We start from the raw sequence: 16,955 nt of genomic DNA on the forward strand, positions 1-16,955 counted from the left end.
CAAAAGCCTATGTGGGACTTGAAGCTGCAACCTTCTGACTCAGATTTGAGAGTGCTACCACTGAGTCAGGCTGACACACCTTTTACTGTGTCTGTGTTAGTTTAATTTAATTTTCTCATTGAATTGTTGAAAACTCCTATTCTAAGAGTAATTTTAAAGATGAAATTTGAATCTAGGGAATGGAACAAGACCATTCAATAAAATAGACTTGCATTGGCTGCAATATAACTGCAACTAATGCAAAGTGAGTTTTTAATAACATTTAAAAAATAACAAGCTTTGCCAAATGGTAAACTTTATCTAGTGTTGTCACTTGTTTTGCTTAAATGTTAGTCAGCAAGAATGTGATTCAGAGCTGCTAGTATAATTCCAAGCTGCCACTCAAATTTCTCTATGACAGACCCTGGTTTCTACAGTGTAATAAAGTCGTACGTGCAACGTTGTGAAGACAGCTGCAGTTATGAAAATATTGTCAGTATATGTAAGCACAATAAAATTGTGAAACTTGTATTTATTATGAAAGAAAAACACCTTTGTTAAAAAAAACTGAACAGTTGTTTCAGTGCTCAAAGAGTTAATCAAATATCGAAAGAAATCCTCCCAGCAGAATGCACCAGTGTTCTGAACTTCCTTATCTATTCAAATGAGATGAAGAGCTTTAGGTATATAAACTGATGTAGCCTGGTGTGAGCAACTCACTGGGATGACACTAGTGCAAAACTAGTACAATGAAAAACTTTTTGTGGCTTGTTCTCTGGTCTCTGACCTTATATGAAGGTAAGATATTTTTATACATTATGGGATGTTTTAAGATTAGACAGCACGTTTAAGTACATTACATATAGTTATAATTTTATCCAAAATATTAATTTTCTTTGCCAAGTTTACTAAGTTTTGTTTCAAATTTGTTGCTAAAATATCCTTATCAATTAAACAACTAAATTTAGCTTTCTTCCTAACTTTAGAGATGATATTGAGAGACAGGTTAATCAGGAATCAAGCATTCCAACTCTAGTAACATATCTACAACTGATGAGTCAAGTAGACTAATCAATTATCAACAGTGGAAATCCACCAAGGAAAATTGAGTGGACCTTTTTAATAATAATTCATATTATATTATCAATACTTATTAATTATAATAATCATTGCATTTGATTTAGCACCTTTCACTATGGAAGACATCTCAAAGTAATATACTATAAAGTGTAATGACTGTGAAATTTATAGGCAAGCCTTCACCAATCACGTCATCTACCTTACCACCTCCAAGGAGGATAATGGAAATCATATTATCTTTTTTTACATTTTAAATATTTATTTCATTATTTGGTCAGGCAGGTGTTGAATGACACATGCAGAAGCCCAACTTGTGTGTTTAAATAACAACTGTGCAGTTATATTATAAGTTGCTGGTCTTCTATTCATCACGTCCAGGCTCTACTACGCTGAATGACTGCTCACCGGACTTCCCAACTCTTCCCTCCACAAACTGCAGGTTATCTCTGCAGCTCCTCTCCTCTCCTGCACCAAGCTCTGTGAACCAATCAATCCCATTCTTGCCAAGCTCAACTGGCTCCCTATCTCTCAGAGGATTGAGTTTAAAATCCTTTTTCTCATTTTTAAAGCTCTCCATGGTTATGCAAACTATTAGCACCATGCCAACCTGCCCGCTCACTTCACTTGGCCGGCACTGGCCTGCTCCATTGTCCCCAACTCCCACCCTCTTGAACTCCATCCCAGAATCTCTCTGCCTCACCCCCTCCCTTGCCTCTTTTGAAAGTCCATCTCAAGATCTCCTCTTTGACCATACCTTTGCCAACTCTTCCCTGTGAAGGGAAGCGCTTTTAATGGAACAATCCTGTTCCAACAGATATTTGGAGTGATTTTAAATTATTTTATGTTGGTGCGTAATATACTTGTGGAATTTATGGCTTACAGTTTACCTGTCATATGAATTTGCTTCTAGCTGTAAAGATACAGCATCACTTAATAATCTTTTGGCACAACACTTTAACAATTAAGCATATTCATTGATTGGAATTGAAAAGGAAGTTAGAGATTCCTTCATCATTTCCTGTCCATGCCCAAGGCTAATGAACTACTAATGAACTTAGTAATATACAAGGGTTTTATTCTATTACTGGATTTGAATTTATGTTTAACTAGGAGCAAGTCCACTCTCCTGTAACACCTTTTCAATTCATCATCAATTTCCTGTGTGTGTTTGTCCAGTTGAATGCCACCTACCACCAATGGCCTTAATTTTAAGAGAAAAGAGATTCAAAATTTATCAAAATCAATTTCATTCGCCAGCTTTATTTTTATGGGGGGGGCTGGGAGGGTAAGGGAAAGTTGAAGGAAAAAAAAAGGTCCGTTTTTATATAGTCAGAAACATGTTCAGAAATGTGAACAGCCCATAGAGGCTCCCATTTCTAAAGGCCCATCATTATTATAGAATTTAAATGAGATAACAACTCTCATTTTCCATAGGCTTATATAATAATAATAATAATCCTTGCATTTGATACAGTGCTTTTCAAGTCTTCTGGACGTCTCAAAGCACTTCACAGAATATGCTGTAAAGTGAATTGAATGTATATTTGTGGGCAAAACACGGCAGCCAATTGTGCACAGCAGTGTCCCACAAACAGTCGTGGATTGAAAATGACCAATTTATTATTGTTTTGTTTTGGGAGAGAATATTATTAAGTGTGTAGAGTAAGGAAACTTACCCAAGTTTCACCCTGCCTGGAATTGAAGCCAGGTGTCTAGCTTGCAAGGCGAGTGCTCTAAACATTGAGCTACAGGACTCCATAAGAGAGAATTTTTAGCATTAGATATCCCATTCCTTCCTTGAAAGGAAGATCCCTCAATAAAATTGCCTGGTTTAGATTCAGGACTTGTTTTAAATATTTTTTTTATTGCTGCAATTTCACAAATTGTTCCAGCAATAGAGGCAAAGTTTAATTGAGTTAAACAGATGTAGTTGCTACCTGCGAAACTCAGAGTCTCAATGCCATGTCATTGGTTACCAGCCTAACTTTAACTGAGTGATTATTATTCTATTAAGAATAATAATTTATTTAGAGCAGAAAATGTGATATACAGTGTGATTATTATAATAACAACAACTCGCATCTATATACTTGCTGCTCATGTAAAAAAANTTTCAGGGTGCTTTATGATTGTGCCAGGCATTGCACTTTTCAACCCCAATGAATCAAAAATAAATATCGCAACATCTAACAAATTTGAAGGGAAGAAAATTGCTTTCAACAGTTTAGGAAAAACAAACCTGTTTCACAAATAATGCAAAATGCAGCCTTATTTATGATTAGTTCAAGAACGATCTCAAAGGATATGCAGAGGAATTAATTGTGGCATTGGGATATATTTGTTTTAATGAAACTCTTAAAGTGCACTCTAGGTTTAAAATGTTATTCTAATTTAAGGGGCACTCTAGGTTTAACATTTTATTCCAATTGAATCTATAAATGATACAGTAGAAACAGTAGAAACATACCATGTGAAGCCACACCAACAATCTATTATTACATCAACTTCTATTTTTTTCAACACAGGTTCTTTAAAAATGCAATACCCGTGTACAATATTTCTAATAAACATTTTTTTACATTCAGAATTTGCTTTCTCGCTTATCCCAAAAGCATTGACGGAAACGGCTTTGAATGGCAGCACCGGTAAGTATATATTTTTGCTTCTTACTTAGAAGCTTGATTTTTAGATCATAGTACTGGATTTTTGTAATTTGTTGTACCTATCATGTTAATGGCTCTCAGTACTGAGGAATGAAAAACATTTCTATTCTGGTGAGTCGTCCACAAACCATCAGACTCCCAGACAAGTGTTATGCAGCCAAATGCAGAGTAGAACTCAATCTAATATTCCCTTAACATCATCACAGAATCTTTTGAATGAAAAAGTTCCTTCAGTCCATCCGATCTCATATTTCCAGAACACCCTGCATAAGAGATACATCACATGATCAAGCTGCTTTTTAAATGAGAAGCTAATTTTTAAATGCTTTAACACAACCTCAAAAGAACACACACTGCTGCTTCATGGTGACTTAGTTTTTCTCACACCAGCTATACTTTCACCATTTCTGAGTTCCGAGTGACTAGGTTGAGTTTGGTTAAACATATTTCACACACGAACCGTACAGTCAGTAGAGCCTAATTTTCATTTCATCAATCAGGTGTACCAAACCCCAGGTCTCAGAGAGAAGGAACAATGTCCTGACCTAATGCAACCTCTCCACATCTCCCCGACACTTGAATAACTAAATGTAACATTAGAGTCTTCTTACAATTTTCCCCTCTTATCTTGAAAATACTAACTTGTTGCTGGGATATAGGCTTGTGGGTGCCTATTGCCCTCTGGTACCTTGTTTTTATGAATATTATACTTTCAGAAATTTTGAGATAATACCAAAATTGGACTTTCTGATTTTTTTTCAGTGTCTTGTAGCACATGGGGAAGAGGAGCATACAGGACATTTCACGATCGGTTCTACCACTTTACCTCAAACTGCAACTATGTTCTGAGCCGCCAATGCAAAGGTGGCGCAGACTTTAACATACAAATCCGCCGAGACACAAATGGCAACTTGGAACACATGTCGATCACTATAGAAGGTGTTCTTGTTATTGTTGAAGACTTGAAAATTACAGTTCAAAATGCAAAGTAAGTTTTGCTCTCATTTGCTATTTGATTTCAGCTTCAAACCATTTAGCGAACATTTCAGCATATCTAGGGTTAACATTAAATATTAAGGTAACTATTTTTATTGGATTACAAAATGAATCATGGGATGAAAAATTTGTTATATGGGATACGATAAGTGTTACCAGTAATAATTATCACACCAACTAAAATTAGGCTCAAGCTAATGTAGTGTTTGGGATCCACAAAATACCAATGTGTTCTTTGGGGAAGCTCACTAACAGGGTTGACCTTGCAATCACAAGGCCGGCTGGCTCACTGCCCACCCAACGGCTGATTTCCACTGTGAAAGAAAAAATAGCTGACTTCTGTGTCATCACGTCCTGTGAGACATCCTCTTAATAATAATAATAATAATCGTTGCGTTTGATATAGTCTTCCAGACGTCTCAAAGCGCTTCACAGAATATGCTGTAAAGTGAATTGACTGTATATTTGTGGGTGAAATGCGCCAGCCAATTGCACACAGCAGTGTCCCACAAACTTTATTATTGTTTTTTTTTTTCTTGACATAAAAGGCACTATTTCAAATGCAAAACTTTACTTGCTGAGGTCAATAGAAGCTGTCACCCCAGATAAGATTGACTAATTTAGCAGATACTGGGCATGGAATCTAATGGGGCTTTCCTTGTGTGCCCCTGCTGAGAAAACATTAATTTTATTTGAATTTCCTTAATTCAGTTGAGGATAGCTTTTAACATTTGTCTATTTTCATAGAGTACAACTGCCATATTATGACAAGGTGATCATAATACACAAATATGGAGTTTACACCCGGCTTTCCAACAGGAAGCGTACTCTGTCTCTGATCTGGAACAATAAAGATGCATTGTCGGTAAGTTGTTTTTAAATATTCCTTTTTATTCTGTTTTAATCTTGTTTGAGTGCATATTGCAAATCAGGTGAACGGAGAACTTGTGGCTACTGAGGTTAAGACCATAAGAGTATTTCAATGGGAATTAGATGAACATTTGAAGAGGAAGGATAAAGAATTAGCATTGGAATATTTAGCTCGAGTGTAAGAGCTGGCACTAGCATAGGTTTAAAGCACACATGGCATGCAGGAAGCTGACCGGTCAGTTGCATCGCTCTTGTTGCTTCCCAGTTTCACTCCTTCTTCTCCTGCCACTCCCTTCATGAACCCCTCCAATCGGTTTTCCGTGCAGCCAACAGCACATAAACAGCCCTGGTCAAAGTGACAAATGACATACTGTCCATCTGTGACCAGAACTCCCTCTGCCCTGTTCCTCTCCTCAATCTCCTGCTGCCTTTGACCACTCTATCCTCATCCAATGCCTCTACTCTCACCTCAACCTTCATGGTTCTTCGTGATTGGCACCTTCACACCGCATGCACTGGCAGCATCACCATCCACGGTTGCACACTCCACCTTACTAAGCCACTCTGGAACCTTGGCATCAGATATTATTGGTCATTTCACTTTGAGGCAGTTTGTGGGACTTTGCTGTGTGCTAATTGCCTGCCATGTTTGCCTTCAAATGTACAGTGAAGCAAATGTATAGCGAAATATTATAGTTACTTTATCAAATGCAAGGATTATTATTATTATAGATAATCAGAACATGGAAACACATCCATTTTGTATTGCCTTTATCCAGATTTGGAATTGCAAAACCATGGATACATTTATTTATAAACTTTGTATTTGGAGTCCTGTAGCTTAGTGGTTAGAGCACTCGCCTCATAAGTGAGAGGATCTGAATTTCCGGTCAGGGAAAAACGTTGGGCAAGTTTCCTTTCTCCACACGCTTCTGTTTTCCTAGCAATAAGTAGGAGCCTAGTTCATAGTCGATTGGCGGATCACTTTTCTGGGGTAATAATCCCTTCAAAATAATAAAAATAATATTAAAAATAAGTTGATCACTCAATCTACGACTGTTTGTGGAACACTGCTGTGCCCAATTGGCTGTCACGTTTCTCCCACCAAATATACAGTCAATTCACTTTACAGTATATTCTAAGTGAAGTGCTTCGAGATATCTCGAAGACACTGATAAGGCGCTATATCAAATGCAAGGATTATTTGTATTAATGTATTTCCCTTGTGCTCCAGGTAACAATTGACACAAAATACCGAGGGGAATTATGTGGCCTTTGTGGGAATTTTGAAGACACCAGCACTACATATGGTAAAAAACTGAGTTTTGTTCAGATATGTTTCTGGTTATATAATTGATAAGTGTCGTGTAATTTGACTACTTCATTGCCATTAGTTGGATGCACATATTGTACAGGTGTTTTTTATGAACATTATTATTTTTCAGATACAACTTTTTTCAATGAAAATAAACTAGATTCATTGGGACATACGTGTTTTAGCAATTCTTCTTCGAACTTGTGCAAAGACAGTGTAAGTTTATATCTAAAGACAACCTTCAGTCTTAAAAGTTCCTATACTAGATTTTCTTCCATATGCATACGCCTGTGTTAATTAAAGAGAAGGGGTATTATTTGGGCAAATGGAACACTTTTCCACTTTACAGCCTGTGACATCAGCTGCAGATCAAATATAACATGAGTGAGAGAGAAACAATGTATAATAAAGCATCATCCTGACAATATTACTTCACTTGACACCACTTCAAAACAACATGCTTTTTCTATTTTTCTACGTTTTTTTCCTCCTCTAAGTTTCTCCTTATCTTTTCCTATGAATGCTGTGATTCTTTTTTATTCTTCCGCAATGTGGTTCAATAGCACCAGATGCCAAATAGTTTCTGGCTCAGAAGTTTGAGTTTGTGCTAAGCTGTTGTCAAGTTGCGGTGTGGAAAAAGGTGAACACCAACTGTTAGTGCCATTCTAAATTGAATCAGTTTACACAAAGTGTGAATACGTGGAATAAGTGTTAGCCGGGTTCAGTTGGAAGCATTCTTGCTTGTGAGTCATGTTGGGACTTTGAACTCACAATCTATGTTGACGCTGCAGTGCCATGCTCGGGGAGCTCTGCATTGTTGCAGGTGATGTCCTTCAGGTGAAATGTTAAACTGAAAGGTCTAGTCCTGCTTAGGGACTTAAATCTATACCTATGGCTTCTTGTTCAAGGTCAAAGAAAAATAGTAGGATTACATCCACATTGATTGTGTCATATCATTTGAAAGACCTGGTTTGTGTCTCATATATCTTCTCAGCTTTTTTTTCTGAACAGAACAAGCCCATATAGTTGAGTCTTATTCTCAGACTCTCTTTACCTTCCATCTTTACTGTTATTGACTTCCACTGGTCCCAACCACTATTCCCCAAATCTTTATTCTAATGTTACCTTTGCAATATTGAAGAAATCATCAAATGGATATGTCAAGCTATTCCACTATTACTTTTCTCCATTTAATGTAGAACTTTCAGTAGACTAGTTTCTGTTTTTGATAGCTTTATTTTTGGTCAGCGAGTAACTTGGACATATGCAGAATCCTATCACCAGGTTTAAGTATCCAAATCAAACTGAGAGTTCCATGCAGCCCACCTACACATGGAAAGTCACAAGTATCGGAAAATAGGAACATAGGAACAGGAGGAGGCCGTTCAGCCCTTCGAGCCTGCTCCCCATTTAATTAGATCATGGCTGATCTGTACCTCAACTAATCCTTTCAATTCCAATTTCCCGCTTTTTCCCCATATCATTTAATACCCTGACCTACCAAAAATCTACCAACCTCACTTTTGAAGGTGTGGATGGATCCAGCATCCATGGCCTTTTGGGGGAGAGAATTCCAGATTTCTACCACCTTTTGAGTGAAAAAATGCTTTCTGATTTCACTTTTAATTAGCCTGGTTTTCATTTTAAGACTATGCCCCCTTGTTTTGGATTCCCCCACCAGAGGAAATAGCTTCGCTGTATCTACCCTAACAAATCCCTTTATCATCTTAAATACCTGAACAAATCACCCCCCAACCTTCTAAACTCAAGGGATTACAATCCAAGTTTACGCAGCCTTTCCTTGTAACTTAACCCTTTTAGGCTTAGTAACATTCTGATGAACCTGCGCTGCACCCCCTCCAGGGCCAATGTATCTTTCCTGAGGTCCCCAAAACTGAACGGAGTACTCCATATGTTGTCTGGCTAATGCTGTATACAGCTGAAGAATCATTTTGTCTCCTTTTATTCCAGGCCCCTTGAGATTAAAGCCAATATTCCATTCGCCTTTTTGATTACTTTTTGGACCTGGGAACTAGTTTTTGGTGATTTGTGAATATGGACACCCAAATCTCTTTGCTCCTCCACAGTTCTTAACTTCTCCCCATTAAGAAAATATTCTGCTTTATCTTTGCTCAGTCCATAGTGGATGACCTCGCACTTCCCTACATTGAAGTCCATTCGCCACAGCTTTGCTCACTCACTTAATCTGTCTAAGTCCCTTTGTAACTTCCTACTCCAATCTACACATCTTACTGAGCCTCCTAGCTTAATGTCGTCTACAAACTTGGATATACAATTTTCTATTCCTTCATCCAAGTAAAATAGATAAAAAAAAACAGGTGTGAAGCCTTTTCAGAATTTTTCTCTCCATTACGTGACATTCTGTTTATTCTTTGGTATTTCAGGACTGTAAAGATATCTCTGATCTGTTCCTGTCATGTTTTGACAAGAGTGTGATGAATGAATATTTGGAAATCGCCAAAGCAGATATTTGTTCATGTACAGGGGAACGGTGTAAATGTCCTACTTTGGCAGAAATAGCGCGGGAATGTGATAAAGAAACTATTCTTCTGTGGGGGCACTGGAGATTAGAAACCGGATGTGGTGAGTTGTTTTTCATATTAAAAAATAAAAACAGTACTTTTCACTTTTAAATTAAACCTGTTTTTTGTCATACGTTGGCTGGGTGTAGGTTAGCCCAGTATGCGCAAAGTCAACGCAGTGATTATGCTGCCCTAATTCAACCTGTAAAGGACCTCTAAATCCCTCTGTAACCCTTCCATAAGTGCCATTGCCATTCCTCACAGAGCAAATACCTCAGTTTATATTTGTTGGTATTTAGCAATTTAACAGAATCGTAAATGCTTGACACGTAAAGTGTATTGTCTGTTATATTTCAGAACAGCCAGTCTGTACTGAAGGTCAGATCTACAAGGAATGTGGTCCAGCTTGTCTTCCAACATGCTCTGATCCTAAATCTCACCAACACTGTGACCAATGTGTCAATACTTGTGTCTGTCCAGAAGGTAATTATGTTTTTTTTTAACATAAAGCCTATTACAAACTGTTATCAAAGCTAACTACCCAGGGACCTAAATGTTTTGCAATGTTTCTTTACTAATGTCTGGGCATCAGAGAATTAAAATAAAACATTTCCAGAAAGGGAAGGAAAGATGATGGTTTTTTTTTCTGTTCACTGTACTTCATATTCCAGTGCTTTGGTAAAGGACAGTGGTTGCCCAGCTTTAATCTGGGAGTAGTGCATGATGGGCTAACGACTGCTAAAAGGGAGAAAAAATATATCAATCATAAGGAGTTAATATTTTTTTCAAAATTAAAATTTAATTTAACCATCCATTAACTTTAAGATACCTCAACATAAAAATTAACTTTTGAAATAATGGCAGAATAAAAATGTTACAATGAGTTTGTTCTGTAATTAAAGTAAAAGCTTCTGTATGCATACATGTTCACTTAAGATATTTATTTTGATGCATTGTAGGCACTGTTCGTGATGATACAGGAGGCACAAACCAATGCATCCCCAAAGCAGAATGCCCCTGTGAATACAGTGGCACTATTTATCAATCTGGAGATGAAAGAACAACTTCCTGTCAGTCATGGTATGGCTTTCAGTGGGGGGTCATATAGACTTTGATCTTGAATTTCTTGAAATTCATTTGCTTATGAATCAATGTATTTTTTTCTGCAGCACCTGTAAGAGTGGAATATGGTCATGTTCTCAACTGAGCTGCCCTGGGAGGTGCAAAATTGAACAAGGATCCCACATCACCACATTTGATAATAGTTACTACACCATGATAGGAGACTGTTCTTTCTCTGCTGTTTTAGTATGTGAGGTTTTATCATATTAGCTGCTACAGTTTTGACAATTAATTTGCAACTGTACAGTGCATCCAACCATACTGGATGCACAAATATCTGATTTTTTAACGATGATGCTCTTTCTCCATTCTCGTGACAGACAAATAAATGGGAAATAACTGTAGAGCTACACCCGTGTCAAATTGCAATTAAGCAGACATGTCTGCAGTTTGTTGTACTGAAGATACTAAAGGTATAAATATTTAATGTTCTTAAACTTTAGAATTTTTGTCCTGGCAATATGGTTTCTTGAAATAATATATGTTAACATCTTATTTTATAGAACAAATACAGATTCACTAATGATGGCAGTGTTTATTCTAATCAATATGAAGTTGTGCTGCCTCTGAAAACAGGTATAGAAATACTCTTATCCTCCTCTGATAATAATTAAATAAAAAGTTTACATATAAGTGAAATCTGTACATTTTATTACACACAGGTGAAATAACAATATTTCAGCAGTCCTCAATGTATCTTCAAGTGGCAACAGAATTCGGATTGAAAATGCAAGTACAGTTTTCACCCATCATGCAGCTTTACATTTCAGTGCCTGAAGATGCAAAAGGAAGCACAAAAGGTATGGCTAAAATGCATAAAAATTACACTTTTTTGTGTAGAAATGCACAAACCAACAGTAACTTAGGTTGCAATGATCCCATTGGGAATTGGGAAATCGTATTCAGTTGGTTGGGGAGGAGTCTGGAACTGGGAACTGGCAAAATCAGATGATAAATTGCAAGGTAGATCTTTTTAATCTTCAATACTGCCTCTGAGGTGGATGGTCAAATCTGCGACTTGAAGAGGAGTCTTACAGTGTAGTGGCTATTGTGCTCGCCTCGCATAAGCGAGAGGTCTTGGGTTCAATTCCTTGGCCGGCGGAACCTTAAGAAAGTTTCCTTACTCCACACGCCTCTGTTTACCTAGCAGTAAGTAGGAACCCAGTTGTTATTCGATCGGCAGATTACTTTCTGGGAGTAATAATCCTTTGAAAAATAAATTAACAATAATTTGGTCATTCTTTCTATGATTTTTGTGGGACACTGCTGTGCGCAACTGTCTGTCACATTTCGCTCACAAAATGTATACAGTCAATCCACTTTGCAGTATATTCGGTGAAGCACTTTGAGATGCCTCAATGATGTGATAAGGCACTATTCGCCCACAAAAATATACAGTCAATTCACTTTACAGTGTGTTCTGTGAAGCGCTTTGGGACGTCCTCCTGACGTGAAAAGCGCTATATCAAATGCAAGGATTATTATTATTATTATTATTATATAAAATGCAAGGATTACTACTGTTGTTATTATTATTATTCACAACTACCAATTATCCAGTTATAACTTTCTAAAATGTTGACAATATCATTTATCTTAAACTTCTATCAATCCTGAAATATCAGCTCTTGCAATAGATTATTTTGGGATTAGATCTTCTCTCTGATAGTTGGATAGTTAAATCTACCTCTGCATCATCCTGTTGTCATATATAAAAAGATGCCAGAAATTGTGCAAAGGGTTGTTTCTTGTATTTAAATTGATTTATCCAGATGTGTTGCTAGAATATTATTAGCAGTTCATTAACTACAAGTCATAAAGGAAAGAATTTCTCTTTTTAGAAATAGTTATGTTAGATGTGAATTATAACATTGCCTCACAAAGATGAATGAATGTCAAAGGAGAAAATAGCTATTCCCTGCTTTGTTGCAATCTCCCCCTTTGTTTTGCATCATTAACACCTCTTTAACCCATCATGCCCTGTCCTCTCCCCATTTTCTCCTTTGTCTTCCTTGTCCTGCTTCCCCCCTCTCTGTTTGCCCTTAAAAGCCCCTCCCTCCTAACATGCCCCAGTTCTGACGAAGGGTCATGGACCTGAAACATCGACTCATTTTCCTTTCCCCATAGATGCTGAGTGTTTCCAGCGACTTCTGTTTTTGTTTTCATTTAAGAACATTTTTTTTACTTTCCGCCAAAATAACAACGCAAAATTATGAGAAAGTGCTTTTTGTGATGATGTGTAATGTTTTTTCCAGGTTTATGTGGCACCTTCAATGACAATGCAAGCGATGACTTTCGAACTATACAGGGAATTGTGGAGGATTCAGCTGTTACTTTTGCGAATTCCTGGAAGACTGGGGACAAATGTCCTGACCCAACATTGCCTTCTCCTTGCATTAGTTCAGAAAATGGTAATGTTCCATCAAACTAGAGTGATAGCTTGATTTTTACAAGACTGTTACATGAATCTGTTTGATTCCTCCAAATACAGATCAGATTTTTTTCAGGAAATAACATTATGGGATATAGTACATTGGTAGTTCGGGACATATGTGCATGCAACCTCAAGGATGGTCTGTTTCCATCTAGCATTTCTTATGTTCTTATGTATATCAAATGTAAGGATTATTATTATGTAATCTTCTGAAACCCTACCCTGGTCCTTATTTATTCAAACCTAGTTAATTCTGTTTTGCACCAACTTGATAATGTTGCAATTTCATTTTAAACAAAATTCCAATGTGTAAATCTAAAACGGTATGGACTCTTGTGAAGTGATCATAACTTCAACAATTTACATCTATATATTATCTTCATGTCAGAAGAAAATAGGATATCTCAAAGCATTTCACTAACTAACTTGGAGCACTAACTTGAGCTTCAGTGGGAGAGCAGGGGAGCAGGGTGCTCGAAAGTGCAGCTGAAAAAATAGGTGTTAAGCTGGGTTTTGAGATAGGAGGGAGAAGACAAAGTGGAACAAGACAAACAACTCTGGGATGGAGTTCCAGAGAGTGAGAGCTGAAAGAATGGCTGAAAGCTCATCTGGTGTTTATTGAGCGGAGGGAATGCCAGAGGAGCAGTTGGGTAGCAAAAAGTTGGAGTTGTAGTGTGAGGTGAGGCCGTGGAGGGATTTGAAAGTTAGCACAGGATCTTGAATTCAATCTGCAGTGAGGCCAAGTGAGGATGGGGATAATGGGTGGATGAGACTGATGCAGGAGAGGACGGGGGCTGCAGAGTTCTGGATGATATATGATTTGTGTAGAGAATAGCTGGGAAGTCTGACAAGCAAAGGGTTCAAATAGTAAGATTGGATATGATGGAGGCATGAAATAGGGTCTCAGCACCCAATAGTTGGAGAGAGAGTTGTGGAGGGGCAATGGTGCAAAGATGAGGGAAGGATGAGCGAGTGAAAGTCTTGATGTAGTGTTTGAGATAAATCTGAGATTGTATTTCTGATTTAATGTTTGAAAGTACATGTAATTCTGACAGCTTTTAAAGATGCCTAGGACTATACTACTTATTTCTAATAAAAGTCTTATACTTATTTTACAGAAAAGTATGCAAAACAGCATTGTTCGTTGCTAAGAAATTCTGAAGATGTTTTTGCTGCGTGTCATCCTGCAGTGGATTACATCAAATACTATGAAGTAAGCAAGAATTCTTACAGGAATCTTCCAGATAAATTGATTTTTCTCTACATGCCTGTTTATAGTACCTTGGTGTGTGCAAATTGTCTACAATGTTCACCTAAAAATACAGTCACTAAACTTGATGGCAATTACCTTTGATTATTTTTTATCAATAACAAGGACAACAGGCCACCTCCAAAAAATATTATTGTATTAAACCTACATAAAAGTGCAAATGCTTTCTAGTGATGATATTTAAAAAAATGTATAATGAACAGGAATTCACAAAAGATTTATGCTAAATCAAACAGTCACAACTCTGAAGGAAGAGGAAGCTTGACAGTAATTTAAGTTGTAGAAAAAATGGATACAATTATTTTTCGATTTACATTTTTCTTTGGTCAGCCTGTTGTCTGATTCATGAGGAAACCCATCACCATGCTTAAGAGTATTCTTACCAAGTTGAGAATTCCATGTATCCTACCCATACATGGAAATCCCAGAGATAGATTGTTGGAATGCTCACTTTCTCCCTGGAGGAAACCATCCTGCTTACCTAATTTCCAAAAGTATTCGGTGCAGGCTGGCAAGAGCCAAGAACTGTTAGGATATTCATGGAGTCTAACCAGCTAAAACCATGTAGCTTACCATTGATATCACTGTCTGGCAAGCTTTCCCTTTGCTTCACTCCACCCATTAGGGCTTTGGATTGCAGGGTTAACAGCAGCTGAGTGGGATGACTCCCTGCTGCCAGTGACTGGTCTGCCCTTCCAGATTGTGCTGATGTGGAATGTGGAAGGACAGGTGGTCTGGTATTAGGGGAATGGTGGTGCAATATTCCTCGAGAGAGGCACAAGTGTTGGCAAAAGTAATAAACACGTAATAGCAGATACAACGTTATCACCAGGGCCAACAGAAAATTGTGGAAATATTTGCCAAACATTGTGGGGAATTTGACACATTTTTGTGGAAACTTGAGGGGAGTTGATTGGTGCTATTGAAAGTTACATTTTTTCACTTAATTGGTAAAATGAAACATGAAGAAATAACACATATTAGAATGTTGCAAAAAAATTATTAATGCTTCCTTTAACAAAATTGGGTGGCCGGCGAGATTGCTTGCCAAACTCGCCAGTGTCCTGACTGTGGGCTATAGGAGGTCAACACCTCCTGCCTCTAAGGGCTGCCACCGCTCACAGACACAGAGACACACACACTCACAGAGACTCACAGAGAGAGAGACACACACACTCAGAGACATACATTCACAGACAAAGAAAGCCAAACACTCATAGACACAGAGAGACCCACACATACAGAGGAGAGAGAAGCACAGACAATCTTAACAGCGAGGGGTGAGCAAAGCTCGAGCAACACCGGGCATGCCAGCACCAGCACACAGAGGCCCAGGACCGAAAACACTGCATTTTTACAGGTTTGTAGCAGAGGGTGTTTGTAGGATTCCCCGAAAAAATTGCAGCTGCACTTTTCTATTGGTCCAGGTCATCACCTAAAATGGTCCAGGTCATCATCATTAAAGATGCAACTAAACCTGACTTGAAAAAAAACATATCAACAACAACAACTTAAAGCACCCTGCACAAGGGATAAAGTCCTGGAGCGCTTATAATACTGTTAGGAGTTTAATTCAGTGATAGGCTGACAGGAATGTTGACCCGAGAAATAGTTCCTGAATTCTGTTAATATTGGAATTACGAAAGTCAAAATTGGTTAGATTACTTCCCTCGCAAGGATTCAAATTGGTTGGAGTGCTCGCCTTGACCTGGGTTCGATTCCCAGGCATGGTGAAACATTAAAGAACTTTCCTTACTCCACACCTCTCTGTTTACTTAGCAGTAAGTAAAAACATGGTTGTCAGTTGAATGGCGGATCACTTTTCTGGGGGTAATAATCCCTTCAAAAAAAAGCAAACAATAATTTGGTCACCCAAACCACAACTGTTTGTGGGACACTGCTGTGTGCAATTGGCTGCCGCGTTTCGCCAACAAAATGTACATTTTCCAGTATATTCTGTGAAGTGCTTTGTGATGTCTCAAAGATGTGATAAGGCGCTATATCAAATGCAAGGATTATTATATTGTTATTCATCACAATAATACTTGGATTGAAGGGACTTAGTTATGAGGGCAGCATGGGCATACTGGGCTGTACTCCCTTGAACCAGAGGAATGGTGTTTTAAGACAATTGACAAGACTGGATAAAAGGAGAGATTTTTTTTATAGCCACAGAAGTATTATTATTATTATTCATTTCCCTGTTAATTTAATTTGCTATTCTTAAACGTCTAGATTTACTTTTGTATAATATGTAAAATAATTCTAAATCGCAGATATAAATACATAATTGCAGTTTTAGCTGTCAATCCTTCTATTTTGTAGATGTGTGTAGCGGCAACCTGTGCCTGCGAGGACATCAATGACTGCCTGTGTGCTGGATTGGGAGCATACGCTCATGAGTGCGCTGCTAATGGGATCATTGTGAAAGATTGGGGAAGAGACATTTGTGGTATGTTACAAATATTTTTATTAAATTAAACCAAGTGAATATGTCAAAACAGCAGCTGGCACATAAATATTATGAATTTACTAGCTCAGGTGCCAAGATAATTGCAGATAATGTGTGCACCAACAATCAAGAGTTTGACTATGATATAAAGGCCTGTAACCGATCCTGTAGACTGTTAAGCACTTGGCACAATTTATGCCAAAAATAACAACTGCAATACCATTGTAAACT

At 37.7% G+C, this 16,955-nt stretch overlaps 2 protein-coding genes and 1 long non-coding RNA gene across 3 annotated transcripts in view; all 3 read left to right on the top strand.

Annotated features, from left to right (window-relative positions):
* Positions 1-702: 702 nt before the first annotated feature.
* LOC121849208 (mucin-6-like) lies at positions 703-5,523 on the top strand (the record flags this gene model as incomplete). The annotated part of the gene is made up of 4 exons (XM_042335442.1): positions 703-777; positions 3,645-3,704; positions 4,485-4,710; positions 5,466-5,523. Coding segments are annotated over exons 1-4 (393 nt in total), but the record flags the coding sequence as incomplete, so codon positions are not given.
* A 14-nt stretch (positions 5,524-5,537) lies between these two features.
* Positions 5,538-7,106, top strand: LOC121849163. Its single transcript, XR_006085124.1, has 3 exons — positions 5,538-5,583; positions 6,823-6,898; positions 7,034-7,106. It is a non-coding gene; the product is annotated as an uncharacterized LOC121849163 (long non-coding RNA).
* Positions 7,107-8,740: 1,634 nt separating this feature from the next.
* The window catches only part of LOC103190192 (mucin-19-like), a 54,065-nt gene continuing 45,850 nt past the window's right edge, over positions 8,741-16,955 (top strand). Inside the window, exons 1-11 of the mRNA XM_042335444.1 lie at positions 8,741-8,806; positions 9,309-9,507; positions 9,804-9,929; positions 10,406-10,526; positions 10,616-10,754; positions 10,889-10,981; positions 11,072-11,144; positions 11,231-11,368; positions 12,824-12,979; positions 14,121-14,215; positions 16,598-16,724. Of these exons, the coding sequence (XP_042191378.1) occupies positions 8,741-8,806; positions 9,309-9,507; positions 9,804-9,929; positions 10,406-10,526; positions 10,616-10,754; positions 10,889-10,981; positions 11,072-11,144; positions 11,231-11,368; positions 12,824-12,979; positions 14,121-14,215; positions 16,598-16,724 (1,333 nt within the window). The remainder of the gene's footprint in view (positions 8,807-9,308; positions 9,508-9,803; positions 9,930-10,405; positions 10,527-10,615; positions 10,755-10,888; positions 10,982-11,071; positions 11,145-11,230; positions 11,369-12,823; positions 12,980-14,120; positions 14,216-16,597; positions 16,725-16,955) is intronic.

Source organism: Callorhinchus milii, unplaced genomic scaffold (assembly GCF_018977255.1).
Source record: "Callorhinchus milii isolate IMCB2004 unplaced genomic scaffold, IMCB_Cmil_1.0 Scaffold5, whole genome shotgun sequence".
NCBI lineage: Eukaryota > Metazoa > Chordata > Chondrichthyes > Chimaeriformes > Callorhinchidae > Callorhinchus > Callorhinchus milii.